The sequence below is a fragment of the Columba livia genome, chromosome 2 (assembly GCF_036013475.1).
Source record: "Columba livia isolate bColLiv1 breed racing homer chromosome 2, bColLiv1.pat.W.v2, whole genome shotgun sequence".
Taxonomy (NCBI): Eukaryota; Metazoa; Chordata; class Aves; order Columbiformes; family Columbidae; genus Columba; species Columba livia.
Window position 1 is genome coordinate 296,084 of NC_088603.1, and position 19,752 is coordinate 315,835.

The 19,752-nt window shown below is 56.1% G+C and overlaps 2 protein-coding genes across 9 annotated transcripts in view; one reads left to right on the top strand and one right to left on the bottom strand.

The window, feature by feature from the left end:
* SMARCD3 (SWI/SNF related, matrix associated, actin dependent regulator of chromatin, subfamily d, member 3) overlaps positions 1-19,752 on the bottom strand; it is a 101,906-nt gene that overhangs the window by 64,791 nt on the left and 17,363 nt on the right. Inside the window, exon 1 of one of the 8 annotated variants that reach the window (XM_065054975.1) lies at positions 2,167-2,331. The exons of 3 other annotated variants lie outside the window; for them this stretch is intronic. Coding sequence is in view for 3 of the 5 variants with exons in the window: in XM_065054971.1 (XP_064911043.1) it covers positions 444-521 (78 nt within the window). In the remaining 2 variants the exon portion in view is untranslated. Of the gene's footprint in view, positions 1-22; positions 416-443; positions 629-1,587; positions 1,729-2,166; positions 2,332-19,752 lie in introns of those variants that run through there. 4 more of the 8 variants (XM_065054974.1, XM_065054971.1, XM_065054980.1 and 1 more) reach the window with 4 other exon arrangements.
* On the top strand, positions 2,175-7,860 carry LOC110355679 (collagen, type I, alpha 1b-like). Its single transcript, XM_065055055.1, has 2 exons — positions 2,175-3,431; positions 4,198-7,860. Exon 1 carries the CDS (start codon positions 2,175-2,177, stop codon positions 3,237-3,239), a length of 1,065 nt encoding a protein of 354 aa, XP_064911127.1. The 3' UTR covers positions 3,240-3,431; positions 4,198-7,860.

Sequence of the window (19,752 nt, forward strand, 5' to 3'; positions counted from 1 at the left end):
TCTTCAAGCCCCTGAAAGTCACCTGTTAAGTAGCCAGAGGATACACGAGAGCCAAGACTGGAGACAAGAACCAGAGGCAGCACCGCAGGCTTCATCAGGCTTTCATCAGAATTGTTTTCCAAAACACAAGTTTGATTACAGAACAAAGTGTCCTACAAGCCCATTTGGGTCAGATCCAGTGCAGATTCTGCACCGTGACCAGGCTCAAAAGCACGCTATTCACCATTCATGGAGAATCAAAGCAGAAATCACAGCACACACCCCCCAGACGCCAGCCTGTACCACCGAGGAACCGGCGCCTGCCCTGGGGGCTCCGCGGCCGCGCTGCCCGGCGAGGCAGAGCAGCGCCGGGGAGCACCGCAGAGCTCCCGCCCGGCGCGGAGCCGCCGCTCCACTCATCCCTCTATTCAGAGCCAGCCAGCTCACTAACTTTCCCGACTCACCACCCCATGGACCAGAAACTCAAAAAGTTTGCTTTTCGTAGCTTTGCGAGCCCCTCCTGTAACTTCATCTGTAGCCATCGGGGTCTGCTCAGCCTCTCTCACTCTCTCTCTTCCTCTTTCTTTCCCTTTTCTGCCTTTTTCTCCAACTCTCCCCTCTGAGTCCTGCTGGGCTCTCACACTTCTAATAGCGCGGAGTGGGGAGGGGGCCCCTTCAGGGCCTTGCTGACGGCCCACTCGCGCGAAGCCTCAGCTGCTGCATTCCTCCACTGATAAGCCAGAAATAGTTTGTGCTGCCGGGTTCTGTGTGTTTACTCTGCAGGGACAGAAAATCCAGCTTTTTAAACCTCTGTCCAAACAGCAGAGATAAGCAGGAGGCAAATTGAAAACACGTCTCAGCTTTTCCGTGGCAGCGCTGCAGCCTCTCCTCCTCTGCACCGGGATGGTAAATTCTGGGGCAGGGGGAAGGGGGAGGGGGCAACTTCAGCAGCAACACGCAACTCGGTGCCTCACAGAGCGTGTTTTCCCACTAGAAAATGCAGCAGGCGAGCAGTGAGAAACAATGGTTTTCCCTCGCTCCCACTGCTCCTCCCGCGCTGCGTTTCCAGGCCCTTTCCCCGGGGACCTGGCAGGCAGCACACAGAAACATTCGCTGGCAGCGTTTCCAGCCTGCGAGACTGAGAACTAACCCCTCTGGACAAGGGAGAAACAGCGGGAGGCAGCGAGCTGGGAACAGGGAGGGACAGCGCGGGAGCGCGGGAGCAAGGAGCGGGGCAGCATGGCGACCGCGCGGCGCCCGGCTCGCGCAGCGCCCGGCTCGCCTCCCCGCTCCCGGCGGCGGGACGCCTCGGTGCCACCGTGACGGATCCATTAGAGACCCCGGTGACTGACAGATGCAGACAAATTATAACACCGCAGCTGCCGTGAGACATCAGCCGCTCGCTGCTCATCACACAAAGCCCTGCGTGACAACACGTGCCAGCCCAGGACGCTGCTGGGAACACGGCGCCCACCTGCCACCCGGGGCAAGGGGCACACAGCAGCACCGTCCCCTCCGCCCGCAGCACGGCGGCCATTCCAGGAGCAGCGGCGCTGGCTGCTCCATCATGGCAGCCAGGCGGCGCGGCCTGGGGCACCGATTGCTCACCCGCGGCTCCCTGTGCGTCTGCCGCTGGCGAGGCTGACGTTTCCCAGTCTGCCTAACACCGCAAGAGATGAGAGGTTGCCAGGTTACGAGAGGGGTTTATTCTATTCCTCTGCTTGAAATTCTTGTCTAGGGGCTGTGAATTTTCTGGCAAACAGAAGAGAATCAGATCTGAAACAAATAAATAAATTTATGCCCTCAACCAGTAACAAAAACAAGCACAGGAGAGACACTGCATTAGGCAGCAGTAAAGAGCAAGCCGCAAAGATCACGCCGTCATTTGCACATGGGGATGAAGGCAGCAACCTCCACTGACATTCAGGATGACTCCAATCCAGGTGCTACTGTACAGCAACACCCCTGGGAATCACAGAAATTCAGAGGGTGGGCACTGTTACCAGTTCCCCCGCTGGTCCCTGGGAAGGAACAGCATGGCCACATTCAGCGCCTGAACTGCTCCAGCTTTTAGCTGAGCTGGCCTAAGGGCATGTGTAATCTGGAACCAAACTGCTACGTGCCTGGCGGGCTTGGTAGCGTTTGATTAACAGTTGGACTAGGTCTTAAGGGTCCTTTCCCACCTACATGATTCTATGATTTCACGTGTCAGCGTGCCCGGCCAGGTGGCACTGGGCCTCCCGTGCTTTTCCAGACCCCGCAGCAGGGAGAACGCCGGCTCCCATGTCGTGAGCCCTTTCCCGGGTTCCCGGCGAGACAACACGTTTTCTCTGGAACTGCACTATGGCTCCCGCCCCGGCCGCAGCAGCGCCAGCGGCCCCCGCGGTGGCGACCCCGACACCGGCGCTGCTCCCGCTCCTCGCGGCGAACCGCGCAACCACCTCCGCTCCAGGACACGCGCGAGGGAGCCGCTCGCGGGCAGCGGCTCCGGGCGAGCGGCCGGGCGGCCCCGGCCCGGGCGGCGGCGGCACCGGGCGCGGCTGCAGGCTGCGCGCGGCGCGCGGGCCCCCCTCGCGTCCCCCCGCGCTCCTCCGCCAGCACCATCGGCACCGAATGGCAACGGCGCGCCCGGCACGGGCAGGGCGTGCGCCAGCCGCGGGCCCGGCTGCGCCGCCGGCGGGCGGGGGCGGAGGGCCGGGCCGCTCGCCCCGGGCCGGGCCGGGCGAACCGAAGCGCGGCGGCCGCGCCGGGCCGGCCGCACGTCCCCGCGGGCCCGGGCGCGGCGGCGCGCATGCCCGGCGCGGCTCCGTGAAGGTCAGCCGTGGCCTAGCGGGGACGCGCGGGCGGGGACGGCCGGACGCGGGGAGGGAGCGGCCTTAACCCTTCCCGCGCCGGGCCCGGGCCCGGCCCCGCCCGCTGCGCGGGCCGAGCTGCGGGGCTCGGGGGGAGCCGGGGCCGCGGCGGGGCCGTTCCGGGGCTGCTCGGGCCGGGGCGGCTCCGCCCGCCTGCGCCCCGCGGGGACGGCGCTCGGTGCCGCGGCGCTGCCCGGGCTGGAGGCGCAAGACAAAGCGAATCGGGCGCTTCGCAGGCGTTTTGCGAGTGCCGTGACAAACTGGCTTGTCGGGGGCACCGAGGACGCGGCGAGCGGCCGCAGACCGGGCCCGGCCCGGGGCGGGCGGGACGCGCCTGGCCCGCGGCTCTTTGTCCGCAGCCGGGGCCGCAGCGCGCGTCGGGAGGCTGCGGGCTTCTCGGTTTTCTGAGCGGGTAAAGCAACGAGCTGCAGTTGCTCCCGTCTCCGTCACTAGCGGGCTTATCACGTTCTGGAGCAGGAGGATACGTTGAGTGTTACCGAATTTCAATTTAATACCATACGACATGTGTTGTATTCTATCTGGCTGCTCTTAACAGGCATTACATGAAGAGATTTCCTGAAAAGAACATCAAATTACAAGGTCAGCCACTTGAAAATTAAGGAATGGCAGACTCACTGTAGCCATACAGGGAGTCAAAGTCAAAAAAACCCAAAATCATGCAATAATAAAATTCATCTTATTTAGTATTATTGTAGTTCTTTACCATCATTAGAAATAGCTCTTTTGTTTTGAAAATGGAAAAGAAGGTGCAAGTGGATGGAGGTGACTTGCCCACATCCCCTGGTTGAGAATGAAACCCTTTTCCCGTGACTCTTCCACTCCCCGCAACACGGCCAAGGAAAAGCAGCGCACAATGCGCCTGCACAGGAGGGGAGGACGGTGCAGGAACGTCTTCTCCCAAGCCACGAGAGAAATAATATCGTTTTCTTTTGTTTCTTCTTCTATTTTCCATAAAGTTTAGGAGAAAAGCGTGTTAAGCTGCCTGGTTCAGCCCAGGTCCTGCCCAACAAGCATCGCGGCAGCTCCCGGCCGACCCAGGTCTGGGAGGTGCCGGTGCCACGGGACCCCAGCGGGTTCCTTCAGAGCTCGGGGCTGCGCAGACGCTGGGGCTCCTGGCGCCGCACGCGCACCCCGAGTCAGCTCGTGCTGTTCCTGCCCGGCTGAACAAGGACAGGCTGACACTTCCTCCTCGCCCAGGGACCGAGGCACCTTTTCTGTCCCCAGCCTGGGTGTTTTTCCAGCTTTTAAGATTCTTAAACTAGGATGGCCAGGTTAGAAAAGATGTGAACCAAGCTGTTGCTTCAGGAAAATATTTTTGCAGCTGCTTTCGTTCTTTGATCCGCAGGTGAGTAAAGACGTACATGGAGGTGCTATTTGCCTTCAAGAGCCCTGGTTTCCCTTACCAAGTTTTCACTGAAGTCAGCAGCGCTCTGCTCACAGAAACTTAAAATATCCTCCATGGTTTTGGAATTGATGGAATATGGGATTGAAAACATACTGAAAAATGGACAGAAAATATCCCGAGATTGAGGGTCTGCTTGTTGTAAAGAAATGACCACTTGTTCCTGCGTTCAGAATCATTCAATGTTCTCATTAACAATATGGACAAGGAACTAGAGAACGTGCCTATCAGACTTCCTAGCAAACAGGGTTTGGAGGGTTACAGGTCTGCTAGGAGAGAATTAAAATCCTGACAGGCTGCAGATGTGATTTGGAAAAACAAGACATCATTCAATCAGAAATAGGGTGAGATTCCACATCAAGATAGAGATCAACAACTACACAAATACAAGACGGAGAACGACTGGCTGAAGAGTACTTTTTTCCAGAAGAAACATTTGGGGCTATGACAGATGATGGAGTTACCGGTGCTGCGCTGGCACAGAACACGCAGAGCCGAGCGCTGCCCCGCGGCCCCTCCCCGTCCACGCTTTGTCACCCCGGGGCAGGCCCGGCTGGCGCGCCCTGGGGCTGCGGAGCTGCACTCTGCCAGCCTTGCTGAGGAGCCGCTCCGCAGCAACCCCTCTGTCCTACAAACCGTGAACGGCTCCGCCGCGCCGTCCCTTGCCGCGTGGGGCTCTGCGCTTCAGCCGAGGCGTGTGGGACACACAGCGTGGGTCAGGGACAACAGCGGGCGTGGCGGGGACTGCAAAGCCCCAAAAGAGAAAATAACACTGTCCAGCTGTCCAAGGGCGGCTGCAAATACAGGCCGCAAATACAGTCCCCACACATGGAGGACCAGAAATCATGGACTGAAACGTCTGCCAGGAAGATTTGCGTTGGGTATTACGGAAGAAAGTCGAGGTGTTCTGTACGGCAAGGGTGGGAACCTCCATCCCGAAGGTCTTCCAGGAGCGGGTCAGGCAAGCAGAGCGATGGATGCTGACCGGGCGGGACAAGGGACGGGCTGGTCCCCAGAGGCTCCTTTCCCTTCCTTCCCTATGGAAGCTGTATGGCATTTCAGAAGGCAAAGATAAGGCTTTCTTCAATCCAGAGAGTTTTCCCTGGCAGGTTTCACAGATCTTATGCAAACAAATTAAAAAGGTCCCTTATTTTTTTTTTTTGAAAAAATACCTATCCGATTGCTACAACAAAGCGAGAGTACGGAATCGCACACACAGATGGCTGCCAGTTGCATCTGAGACCTCCAAGTATCGCACCGCTTTTATACCGTGGCTTCTCTCTCCGTGACTTACGTATCCTCAGCTACCGTCTCGCATCACTGCTTTGTGGACATACCTTTTGAGGTCAGGCCTTTCCACTAACGGCTTTTAAAATCTATCTGCAATGAAGAAATACCATGGGCAACTTGTAGCAAGCATAAAGAAAACTTGAAACAAAGGCAAAAAAAGAATAAATGAAGGCAAGGAAAAGCATTTGTGTCTGTCTCCAGAGCTTCCAAACATTATTCTGCAGAAGCAGTAAAATCTACCGCCCCCCAGTCCGAAGAGCGTATGGTGATGCTGCCGGGTGATCAGAGCGATGGCGCTGGGGCGTGCTGGGTAAGGGGATGCACCTGCTGTTAGTGACGGACAGAACGCGGACGGGGACAGCTGGGTTAGCGAGTCCAGTCCTGTATGATCAACAGCAAACATGTCACGTGACCCTTCCAGACACAAATTTATTGCACAGCACTTCAAACTTTGGTGTTCCTGTGGGACAGCTGCTAAAACCAGAGTTCTTTGAATGACCGTCTTATTTTAGTACATGGGTCTCTTCCAACCAAAATGATTCTGTGATTCTATATCTTGCTGTTCCCATTTACTCTTTTACCAACATTGCCCTTAATGGTTTTTCTTTGTGTCTGATGTTTCTGCTTCGGAGCACTTATACATCGCAGTCATACCCGCACTCACTCCTTTGTCAGGTCAAACAATCAAAACCTGCTGCTCGGTCTCTTTAAAGCTGATTGCCCAGTTCTCATCGTTTCCTCGGCCCTTCCCGAGTCCGCCCCAGTCAACCGGCCCAGAACAGGGCAGACAGAACCCAGCCCCGGTCCCCCGGAGGCCACGTCCTGTGTGGCGCTGATCCTCCTCCCGCCGGCAGAAACCCCAACAGCCGCGCGTTTCTCCACGCCCGCACAGCGGCAGCGACAGCCCCACGTTCTGCGCGTGGGCGACGTCCGTCGCTCAGCCGCCGCCACCGCAGCAGCCGCGGCGTACGGGGCCGGTTCCCGCGACGCGTCACGCCCGCGCGCGGCGCCGTCCTCACAGGTCGCCCCCGTCCTGCTCGTGGGGGCTTCGGAACCTCCCAGTTCTTGCCACGTACCTCATCTCTTCTGCTTCAAATCTACTCACTACACTTGCTATTTTTGTGCCGTGGGCATTACTGAAAATACTAAATGACACAAATCTCATGGCAAATTGTGAGGAAACCGCAAAGTTCTTGTGTCGTCTTTGCTGAGCTCCTCACCTACCTCGCAATTCTTCTGCTACCTGAATTTTCAGACAGCATTGAATCAAAGGCGTCACTGACGTCTACATGAAGACGACACACGCTGTTTCCTTTAAGTAGAAAATCAGCTGAGGAAGACAACGGGTTAGCAAACTGACGCTGCTTTTTTATACCACCTGCACCCTCCTCATGCTCCGTTATCTTCTCCTTTAAAAATCATTCTTGAGCCTTGCCTGTACTCAGAATCAGACTAATACAACTGCCTGCAGTATTCCTGCCCCTTCGTATTATAGGAAAAGCAGCAAGATGTCCTGTTTCTTTATCAGGAAAAAAGAAAATAAGCCCTTTTTGATGAATAATGCTAGGGATTACATCCCGCTCTCACTGAAAATCACTTCAAAAGTATCTGTAGTTAAGCAGATCAACAATAAGTAAATACTAACCGAAAGACGTGCTAACAGGCAAAGCTGCATAAGAACCGAGACACAGCCTCAGAAAGCACCGGCGGCCGGGACGAAGCCCGTAACCAAGGAAGGAAACAGAGCGGTGTTGGCACGGCTGTGCAATGGACCCACCTCCCGTCCCACCGAACCGGGGCACAATCCGCGGCTGAATAAAGGCCCATCAGACTCGGAGCACTTGAACCGAGCAACCGGTAACGCCGGTGGTCACGAACCGGCACCGCCAGGCCGGCCCCAGCGCCCTCCAGGTTCCTTCGTTTTTATTTGGCAGCATAATCACAACAATTACAAACTAATTACCCTCCCAAAAGTCAAAGTTAATCGCAAACAGTATATAATCACAGCAAACATCATGATCTTGGAAAACGGCAGCCAACTGGGAAACGGCAAATGTAATTAAATGCAATGTAGTAAAACATAATTATATGCCTGAAATTCTTACCGTGAGCACGAGTTGTATGTAACTGCCAGGAAAATAAAAATTACTGAAAGGTTATAAACAAAGGTTGTAAACAAATGACAAAAATAAGTGGAAGGGAAGTGGCTACTAAGGACACCCAGCGCCACGGGCCCGCTGGTCCTGAGCCGCCACACCCAGCGCCACGGGCCCGCTGGTCCTGAGCCGCCACACCCAGCGCCACGGGCCCGCTGGTCCTGAGCCACCACACCCAGCGCCACGGGCCCGCTGGTCCTGAGCCGCCACACCCAGCACCACGGGCCCGCTGGTCCTGAGCCGCCACACCCAGCGCCACGGGCCCGCTGGTCCTGAGCCGCCACACCCAGCACCACGGGCCCACTGATCCTGAGCCGCCACACCCAGCGCCACGGGCCCGCTGGTCCTGAGCCGCCACACCCAGCACCACGGGCCCGCTGGTCCTGAGCCGCCCAGCCCGCGCTGCGCACACCCGGTGCTGCGCACACCCGGCACCGCGTCAGCCCACCCCCAGCACCGAAGCGCAGGAACAGCCGCCGGGGCTCACCGCCCTGGTCTCTCCTGCGAACGAGGATGCTTCATTCTGCAAGGAGGTTCCCTGGTGCTCAGCCATGCTGGTACGGGCACCTCTGATACGGACACACTGAATGTATCAATACGATGCCAAATAATGAGACATAAATCTCCTCTAAGGTTATAGAGAGAAAGGCTTTCTAAATTGTTCCTTATAAACCTAAATAAAGATATCAAGAAAATGATAAAGTTATTTCATTAAATTCCTTTAGTTAAGATCTTGGCTATTAACCTGGAGCAGGATTTTTGCCCATCTAAACAAGCATAAAACAAACTCTAAAAATTAGTGAGTTTATGTAATGGAAGGTCAGTCACTAATATTCCAACCATAAGAAATACAGGAAAGACATTCCAACACGCACAAAAAGCCTCGTCCTGTTTCTGCTCCTGAGAAAGGCTGTTTTGTCCGTAACATACCTGACTTTTCCTACTGCACGCGATCTCTGACAGCTCCTCACCTGGCTGCTTCTGCCTCAACAGCCACCCCCACCCGTCCTTACCTCCCCCTCTGACTGAGGCGCTTCTTCCTTTCTGCAGTCACACTGCACAGCTCCCCACTGCACTGCAGTCCCAGTGACACTGCAGCCACTGCACAGCTCCCCACTGCACTGCAGTCCCAGTGACACTGCAGCCACTGCACAGCTCCCCACTGCACTGCAGTCCCAGTGACACTGCAGCCACTGCACAGCTCCCCACTGCACTGCAGTCCCAGTGACACTGCAGCCACTGCACAGCTCCCCACTGCACTGCAGTCCCAGTGACACTGCAGCCACTGCACAGCTCCCCACTGCACTGCAGTCCCAGTGACACTGCAGCCACTGCACAGCTCCCCACTGCACTGCAGTCCCAGTGACACTGCAGCCACTGCACAGCTCCCCACTGCACTGCAGTCCCAGTGACACTGCAGCCACTGCACAGCTCCCCACTGCACTGCAGTCCCAGTGACACTGCAGCCACTGCAGAGCTCCCCACTGCACTGCAGTCCCAGTGACACTGCAGCCACTGCACAGCTCACCGCTGCACTGCAATCCCAGTGACACTGCAGCCACTGCAGAGCTCACCGCTGCACTGCAGTCCCAGTGACACTGCAGCCACTGCAGAGCTCCCCACTGCACTGCAGTCCCAGTGACACTGCAGCCACTGCACAGCTCCCCACTGCACTGCAGTCCCAGTGACACTGCAGCCACTGCACAGCTCCCCACTGCACTGCAGTCCCAGTGACACTGCTGCCACTGCAGAGCTCACCACTGCACTGCAGTCCCAGTGACACTGCAGCCACTGCAGAGCTCCCCACTGCACTGCAGTCCCAGTGACACTGCAGCCACTGCAGAGCTCCCCACTGACTGCAGTCCCAGTGACACTGCAGCCACTGCAGAGCTCCCCACTGCACTGCAGTCCCAGTGACACTGCAGCCACTGCAGAGCTCCCCACTGCACTGCAGTCCCAGTGACACTGCAGCCACTGCAGAGCTCCCCACTGCACTGCAGTCCCAGTGACACTGCAGCCACTGCAGAGCTCACCACTGCACTGCAGTCCCAGTGACACTGCAGCCACTGCACAGCTCACCACTGCACTGCAGTCCCAGTGACACTGCAGCCACTGCACAGCTCCCCACTGCACTGCAGTCCCAGTGACACTGCAGCCACTGCACAGCTCACCACTGCAATTCTGTCTGTTCTGAACTGGGCAAATACTTTTTTACTCTGATTAAATCCACTTGGAACGCTGCTGGCAAAATGCTCCGAAACTAAAATGCCAAATAGAGGGGTATGAAAATGCCCACCTGTTCTGCAGCCTCTGTCTAATCCATCTGCTGCTTTACCCACGTGAGGACACCCTTGCCCAGCATCAATCACGGCACTCAGCTGCAGGATGCCTCGTCTCTTCCACAGCGCTGCAAGGAGCCAACAAGCACAGTTCCTCACGAGAAATAATTTGATCAAGCATCAGTTACAGTTACCCCTCTCCTTGTTATGGCCTTACTTGAAGGTTTAGCATTGTTCTTCCCTATTCCCCCCTTCATACATTAACGGGGGGAACGGGGGTCACTCCACAGCCTGGGGGGAACGGGGGTCACTCCACAGCCTGGGGGGAACGGGGGTCACTCCACAGCCCGGGGGGAACGGGGGTCACTCTGCCGCCAAGGGGGAACAGGGGTCACTCTGCCGCCAGGGGGGAACAGGGGTCACTCTGCAGCCCGGGGGGAACGGGGGTCACTCTGCCGCCAGGGGGGAACGGGGGTCACTCTGCCACCAGGGGGGAACAGGGGTCACTCTGCAGCCTGGGGGGAACAGGGGTCACTCTGCCGCCAGGGGGGAACGGGGGTCACTCTGCAGCCTGGGGGGAACAGGGGTCACTCTGCCGCCAGGGGGGAAGGGGGGTCACTCTGCAGCCTGGGGGGAACAGGGGTCACTCTGCAGCCCGGGGGGAACAGGGGTCACTCTGCCGCCAGGGGGGAACGGGGGTCACTCTGCAGCCCGGGGGGAACGGGGGTCACTCTGCCGCCAGGGGGGAACAGGGGTCACTCTGCAGCCCGGGGGGAACGGGGGTCACTCTGCAGCCTGGGGGGAACAGGGGTCACTCTGCAGCCCGGGGGGAACGGGGGTCACTCTGCAGCCCGGGGGGAACGGGGGTCACTCTGCCGCCAAGGGGGAACGGGGGTCACTCTGCCGCCAGGGGGGAACGGGGGTCACTCTGCCGCCAAGGGGGAACGGGGGTCACTCTGCCGCCAAGGGGGAACGGGGGTCACTCTGCCGCCAGGGGGGAACGGGGGTCACTCCGCAGCCCGGGGGCAGCCGGGGACACGCAGCTCCACTGGGCATGAGCGCTGAACCGTCTGAGCGCGGGGGCAGGACCGGCAGGCGCACCAACAGGGGCACGTTGTGTGGGTTGGCTGCTACAGCCCACCTGCTGAGGAAGAACTGGACGAGACCTCAGACAGCAGGAAAACCCTCGTGTTCACAGGCTCTGGTCCTCACGGGAGACTTCAACCGCCCCAATATCTGCTGAAGGGATAACAGAGCAGGCGCCAGCAACCAAGAGGTTTCTGGGCACACTGAAGGTGAATTGCTAACACCGGTCAGACAAGGAGAGCTGCTCTGCTGGACCTGGCTCTTATGAACAAGGAGGAGCTGGTCAGGAGCGTGAAGGTCGGGGCAGCCTTGGCTGGAGCAGGACATAAAGGAGTTGAGGAACATGACGGGATGGAGCAGGGCTGAAAATGGGATCACAGCTCTGGACTTTGGAAGGGCAGACTCCAGCCTGCTCAGGATCTGCCTGCAAGAATTGTCATGGCCTTGGAAATAAGAGGTTCCAGGAGAGCTGGTTGGTTTTCAAAGATTGCCTCCTCCAAATCAAGACTGGTCCCTCCCAACAGGCAGGAAATGAAGCAAAGCAGCAGGAGGGCTGCAGGCACCAACAAAGAGCTCAGACGTCACAAGGACGCATAGCAGAGGCAGAATCTGGGACAGGTGATCCAGGAGGAACATAGAGACGCTGTTCAAGCACGCAGGGATGTGATTGGGATAACAGAAGCCCGCCTGGAGTTGGATCTGGCAAGGAACACGAAGGACAGACAAAAAGCCTTTTATGAGTATATGAGCCGCAAAACATGGGGAAATGTGGGGAAGCAGACTTGCTGAGAAAGAACATAGAAAAGGCTGAAGCACTGAATGGCGCCTTTGCCTCCTTCACCGGCAAGGCTGGGTGTTGGGAATCTCCTGAGCCCAGCAAAGAGGTCTGGAGCAAGGAAGACTTGCCCTTGGTGGAGGAAGAGAACGTTAAGGAACATTTAAACAAACTGGACACGCAGCAGTCTGTGGGACCCGACAGGATGCGCCCAAGGGTGCTACGGGAGCCAGTGCCACAGTGAGACACCTCTCCAGTGCCTCTGAAAACTCCAGAGACTGGGAGTTCTCGAGGACTGGAGGAAAGCAAACGTCACTTCTGTCTGCAACAGGAGGGAGGAGGAGGAACGGGGAAAAGCAGGTCATTCAGGGAGGGTAATGAAGCATCTCCTCCCGGAAACCACGGAGCACAAGAAGGTGACTGAGAGCAGTCAGCACGGATTTGTGCAGGAGAAGTTGTGGTCGTGCAGCAGGACAGGCCAGGGGACGACTGGCTGGGAATCCGCTTTGCAGAAAAAGACCAGAGGATTCCGGTGAGCGACCAACCGAGGATCTGCCAGCAGCGCTCCCTGGCAGCACAGAAAGCTCACAGCACCCTGAGCTGCAGTGGGCGGACACCACCAGCAGGTCAAGGGACATGACCCTCCTCCTCCTCCTCCACCGGTGAGACCACGTCTGGAGAGCTGCGTCCAGCCCGGGGCTCCCTGTACAAGACACACACAGACATACCGGAGACGGTGCAGGGACTGGAGCAGCCATCACCAAGGCAAGGCTGGGAGAGCCGGGACGTTTCCAGCACGGAGGAGGCTCAGGGGGTATCTTACCAATGTGTGTAAACACCCGATGGCAGGGGGTGAGGAAGACGGAGCCAGACTGTCCTCAGCGGCACCCAGGACAGTACCACAGGCAATACAGAAAAGTTCCTTCACACACAAGAAAAAAGCTTTTTTACTCAGAACCGCTTTTTTCCTTAGAACAGGCTGCCCGAAGAGCAACTTCACTCCGTCCCTGAAGATATCCCAAACGTCACTGGACCTGGTGCTCAGGCCGTTGCTCTGGCTGGCCCAGATTTGGAGGGGGAGGTTGGACCAGGGGAGCTCCAGGGGCCCCTTTCAACCTCGGCCATTCTGTGGCTTTATGATTCTACCCAGGAACCTGAGCATTACAGGTAACTCAAACACACGCCAAATCAACATGCAGCAGATTCATGTGCGGAACCACAGAACGGAGACTGACGGCAGAAACAAGGCAGTGGCAGAACAGCTGGAACCAGATGTGCAGAGCCAGCCGCTGTCTGTGCAAGCACGGAAAATCACGGAGTGCAGAGCTGCAAAGAATCCTCAACGCTGGCTAGTGACTGAGGACGGAACTCCTCGGACGGCACCACCAGTGTCCGATCCGCCTGCTCCAGGCAGGGCGCCGGGACAGCGGGAGCGGCGCGGGCCGGCTCTGCTCCAGGAGAGGCGCGGACCCGCAGCCGGCGCCGCGTGCGGCCCGGCCCGTCTCCATGGGAACAGCACATGCCTTTCCTGTTGCCGAGGAGACAGCAGCTTTTTGAACATTGTGCCCACAGCATTTCAGCATCTCTGAGATCATAAGGAGCTTTACACAGGCGTAATCACCCCCTACTCCATTTAAACACGTCAATCATTCTCTTATTTTTCAGAACCCGTTTTAAGCATTTTTATCTAACATGTCAGATAATTCCTAATATCTGGGTTTGATATCAACATTTAAAATGACATTGTCAACCTAACACCTCTGTATGCCTGTAAGTCTTTTCCTCTATTGTTCTGTGACTCTTCAGCTCTCACTGACCTAACTTGCAGTGAAAAGAATTCTCCGTGGGTTTCCGTGGTGTGGACCTGGACTTAGAAAACCCTGTTGGGCAAAGCCAGCGTCCATCTCTGCTCTGACTTCTCGCGCTCGCTTTAAAGAGCAGTCGTGTTTGTGAAACCGAGGGCTCTGTGCGCTGGAGGCCCCACACGGGGCACGGTGAAGGACGCGCACCCCGGTAACCCTCCTGGCCCGGCGGGTGCGGGACGGGCTCGGGTAGGAGCAGGTTCATCTGCAAGTGAACAGCTGCCTGGGACTGTGTCTCGCACAGAGCTCTGGCCGCGTGGCCACGGCTGCCTCTGGCGACTGAGAGCGGAGGAGACAGGGCCCGTTTGGCAACGTGGCGCAGGAGCCCCTCTGGCCGCCGGCTGGGAGAGGAAGGAGAACAGCCCCGTGTGTCGGGGTGACAACAGCCTGGGGAGGGAAGTTCACGGTGCAGATCAATGGGAGCAAGAGTGCCCTTGGGGAGGACGCAGGGACCCACTTCCAGTGCTGCACACAAACACACACAGGCTGGGAAACGTGAAGTCAGATAAGTTGTTCCAAGCACACATTTACATTTTTGTACTCAGAAACTCCGGGAGATGTCTGAAGAAAACGCTTACACAGACGCCGAGGCCAGAGGGCCTCTGACAACAAGGGCACGGTTTCCCTGCTGTGCCCCTGGCTCATTCCAGGAGAGCACCCAAGTACCATCATATTCCTCCCGTTTTCGTACTCGTCCTTACAGTTACCCTCAGCCACTGTCGAAGCTTTGTGTTATACCCATGATGTGAGCCAGGACAGCTCCTCCCACAGCACAACCAGTAATCCCTCACTCAGCAGATTCCTCACACCATTTAACTTACAAGCTATAAAGATGCTGAAAAGTCATGCAATCCTGATTAAAGAACGCAAGTGATCTAGGATCTGTGTCTTGACTTCTGCTCTTCCACGGTTTAATTACCCTCACTGTAAAACTATGCCTCACTTCATGTTGGAGTTTCATTATGTGGAGCTCCCATTTGTTTTCCACCCTACCCAGACCTCCCGGGGTCTGTGTAGCCACACAAACTAATGGCAGCAGCAGCAATAATTCCTAAATTAACACACAGCAAGAGGCAACGATCATCTGTGCTATGCATATCAGACTAGAAATCTGTGTCTTCATACGAAATGGCCTTGTGAACTATCTTCCCCGTTTAGATTCTTTAAAATTAAAGCAAAATCCCCGTCAGCCTCTCCTGAGTGAACAAAATACACATCCTTGTGGTTGCTCACTATGCGACAGTGTTAACTACAGCTTTAAACTTTGTATATGTCTCTTCTGAACACCTTTTCATATTCCATCAGCCTTCTCGAGGTACAGGTACTTTAAACGGAGCCGGTTACAGTAATATGCAGTAACGTCCCCAGAAGGGCATCGCTCTAGGACCTTGGGTTTTCCTTTACTACCGCAATCCCAAAGCCCATTGACAACTACTCTTTCTATACAAATTAATCTATGTTTGTTTCTCAATACATGATCCTTGTGTATTACACCACCAAAAATAAGGGTGTGTTAAAAGGAACCTACCATATAAATCAACTTACAAACAGTTGAAATTGGTCAATACGTAACGTTCCCCGCTACTCATCACTGCACTAATTGTCTCTGCCCACCCGCTTCCTCCTGCCCCCCGGGACGGGGATGGCGGTGACCCCAGTGCCAGCTCCGCTGCCCACCGGGGGGGTCGCCTGTCACGGGCCTGGGCGGCTCCAGGGACCGTCCTGGCCACCCCCGCCGCTGGGCTCCGCAGCTCCTCGGTGGCTGTACACGAGCAGCTTTTCCCCGCGGAGAGCTGCGAGCCCCAGGAAAGCACCCACGTCCGTGATGTCTAAGAAATCTCACCATTGCCACTGGTTTTATATGGAAAGACAAATAATACAGAAGCGGTAGTAAAATAATTGAAAGCTACGAGAATGTGCAAATCGTGGTGTCACTAGCTGCTACATACATACAACACTGTAAGTAAATGTTGGGCTTAACTATCTCTACTTCATCTGACTTGGATCTAAAAAAACCCCAAAAACTTACTATGAAGATCAAAGCTGATGCCAGAGCCGCGCTGCCTCTGAACGATGTGTCCACAGCCAAAATCAAGAAATACAACATGACTCTCAGCCCATTCCTGGGCACCCAAACATCTCTGCTCTCCAAGGGAAGATAATATTATTTACCTCCAGTGTGCAGAGCAGAGGTGAAGGGAGGGACGTCTTCTCCTGGCCAGCGGGACTGTGCTTATCACCGCGAACCCCCGGGCTCCTCACGCCACGTCTGCGCGATGTGAGCCGCGTTGTGCACGTCTGCACGTCTAATCACTGACCTGTCCCGATGAGGTGCAAAGTGAGGGAACGTTTTGTGGGGCAGCTGGTGTCAGGAGATGGTGGGGAAACGCCTTGAGAACAGAATCCAGCAGCAGAACCAAGCCCTGTGCTGCACGGTGTCAGGGACGAGGTGGAGCTGACCCGGGGGCACCTGCCCAGAAACACCGTGGGCAGCGAGTGGCCCCTCGTCCACGAGTGGGTCTGCCCAGGAACACCGCCGTGTGTCTGTCCAGGAACACCGCCGTGTGTCTGTCCAGAAACACCGCCGTGTGTCTGTCCAGGAACACCGCCGTGTGTCTGTCCAGGAACACCGCCGTGTGTCTGCCCAGGAACACCGCCGTGTGTCTGCCCAGGAACACCGCCGTGTGTCTGTCCAGAGACACCGCCGTGTGTCTGTCCAGAGACACCGCCGTGTGTCTGTCCAGAAACACCGCCGTGTGTCTGTCCAGGAACACCGCCGTGTGTCTGTCCAGGAACACCGCCGTGTGTCTGTCCAGGAACACCGCCGTGTGTCTGCCCAGGGACACCGCCGTGTGTCTGTCCAGGAACACCGCCGTGTGTCTGCCCAGGAACACCGCCGTGTGTCTGCCCAGGAACACCGCCGTGTGTCTGTCCAGAGACACCGCCGTGTGTCTGCCCAGGAACACCGCCGTGTGTCTGCCCAGGAACACCGCCGTGTGTCTGTCCAGAGACACCGCCGTGTGTCTGCCCAGGAACACCGCCGTGTGTCTGCCCAGGAACACCGCCGTGTGTCTGTCCAGGAACACCGCCGTGTGTCTGTCCAGGAACACCGCCGTGTGTCTGTCCAGGAACACCGCCGTGTGTCTGTCCAGGAACACCGCCGTGTGTCTGCCCAGGAACACCGCCGTGTGTCTGCCCAGGAACACCGCCGTGTGTCTGTCCAGAGACACCGCCGTGTGTCTGCCCAGGAACACCGCCGTGTGTCTGCCCAGGGACACCGCCGTGTGTCTGTCCAGAGACACCGCCGTGTGTCTGTCCAGGAACACCGCCGTGTGTCTGTCCAGGAACACCGCCGTGTGTCTGCCCAGGAACACCGCCGTGTGTCTGCCCAGAGACACCGCCGTGTGTCTGCCCAGAGACACCGCCGTGTGTCTGTCCAGAGACACCGCCGTGTGTCTGTCCAGAGACACCGCCGTGTGTCTGCCCAGGAACACCGCCGTGTGTCTGCCCAGGAACACCGCCGTGTGTCTGTCCAGAGACACCGCCGTGTGTCTGTCCAGAGACACCGCCGTGTGTCTGTCCAGAGACACCGCCGTGTGTCTGTCCAGAGACACCGCCGTGTGTCTGTCCAGGAACACCGCCGTGTGTCTGCCCAGGAACACCGCCGTGTGTCTGCCCAGGAACACCGCCGTGTGTCTGTCCAGAGACACCGCCGTGTGTCTGTCCAGAGACACCGCCGTGTGTCTGTCCAGGAACACCGCCGTGTGTCTGTCCAGAGACACCGCCGTGTGTCTGTCCAGGAACACCGCCGTGTGTCTGTCCAGAGACACCGCCGTGTGTCTGTCCAGAGACACCGCCGTGTGTCTGTCCAGGAACACCGCCGTGTGTCTGTCCAGGAACACCGCCGTGTGTCTGTCCAGAGACACCGCCGTGTGTCTGCCCAGGAACACCGCCGTGTGTCTGCCCAGGAACACCGCCGTGTGTCTGCCCAGGAACACCGCCGTGTGTCTGTCCAGGAACACCGCCGTGTGTCTGTCCAGAGACACCGCCGTGTGTCTGTCCAGGAACACCGCCGTGTGTCTGTCCAGGAACACCGCCGTGTGTGAGCAGACGTGTCCTGAGCGCGGGCAGCGAGCGGCCCCTCCCCCACCAGCGGGTGTGGGCCGGCGCAGCGCCCGCGTGTGCCCTGTGACTGCGCGCAGCAACAGGCCCTGCATGCACGTCCCAAAAATATGAACAATCGCCATGAAAACATGTGCACAGAAAATACTGAATAGTGAGCATTAAAAAACTCTGAATTTCAGTACTTGTGTTGAAGAAAATCAGAGCGATATGGGGGGGGCTCTTCATTTAAGAGCACTTCATTGGAAACTCAAAACCCATAATCTAAAACAATAACAACGTAATTAAAAGGACTGTCCTTTAGATGAGAGAGTAACAATGTAATAAATAAGGGGCAACAAACAGTACAAGTGATACTGACAATTTTTACATTGTGGTCTCTACATTAAGTTCTGTAACAGAATGTTACAGCCATTGATTCAAAACTCCACGATGATACAAAGTCAAAACCAAGACGCAAATACTTTAAAGTAATATTTCGGTAACAAAAATGTCCTCCTATGAATAATATATGTTTGATGCACTTTCAAGAGAGTTTACAAAATCGTTGACAATAAGCATTCTGTTAAGTGTCGACGAAGAGGTCAGAGGGGGTGCTCATCTTTATGTTGGTGATAAATAACGAGGTGCTTATTACTACAACCATTCTACACAAGAGCGCTCAAGTCAGACGCTTTACCGTTATTAGCTGGATACTGCCATGCAGCAGCTCTACGAGAAATAACTCGTGCGTTCCTTGGACTGCTGTTGTTACCTTCAGAAACCTCGAAACACTGAAGAAGAAAGAGGGGAAGCGAATGCGGTGTCAGATACTCAGTAGTGAACTGGGTGGCAGGACCGGTAATACACCAGTAAGCCCGACAGTCTAACGGTATTGCTGCCGTAGTGCTCAGGAAATATTAATTAACACTAATCAAATTGGGTTTATGGAAAACATATGAAAATATACCAACTTAGTTTGACAAGATATTTCCATAAGGCTATTAATAAAAAACTGTTCTTTGTTCATATAGCCCTCCATAAAGCACCGACCCCGTCAGTATGTTCGTTTGACCGAGGTGGGACCTGAGGCTCTAGCCCAGCACGACACCCGCTGACACGACACGCAGTGACACGGCACATGGTGACACCGAACGCCCGGTGACATGACACCCGGTGACACCGGACGCCCGGCAGACGTCACCTCGGCACAGGCAGGTGTGTGAAACATTGCTGAGCTGACCGCCCTGGGCAGTCAATGGAGAGAAACAGGCACCGTCAGGGACAGTTCAGGTGATTACAGTGGGATCTAATTAGCTGTTTGAACTACAGAGCGGTGAGTCAAACCCTCTGCTCACTGCAAAAGGAACTAGAACAACTAGTTCAGTTCTAGATGCCTACAGTCAAACAAATAAACATCTCCTTTATGCACTTGCAATCAATGTGGCAGAACTTACACCAAGAAATCACAGAATAGTATATCAAAAGTGCTTTGAATAGCGTAACTATCTTCACAAGTACTGAGATGCACAGTTGCAAAGTCACTGTGTTTATAAACTGCTACTCTTCAGTTAGGTGCTGTAATTAAGACACTGCCAAGCAAACTCCAGAGCAGTGGTTATGCCCAGAGCACCAGCTGACGAACGCTGTCCAGGTGTCCCCAGCTGGGACCAGGCCTGGCTGTCCTCATGTCCCCACAATTGCTTCCCAATCAGAGCAACAGAAATCCTGTGAGAGCAGAACACCGTTCGGGTCAGGAACCCGCCTTAACTCCGTTTGCAGGGCCCACAAGTCGCTACAGCAAAACCATGCAGGGAGAATCAAAGTGCCGCAAGAAGCAGCAAGAAGCAGCCGGGACAGAGTGAGAACTTCAATCAGCTTTATCGATACATTCCGGTTTTTTAGATGAGAAGCAAGAAAGGTGAAGAAAATTCACAATGACATTCACT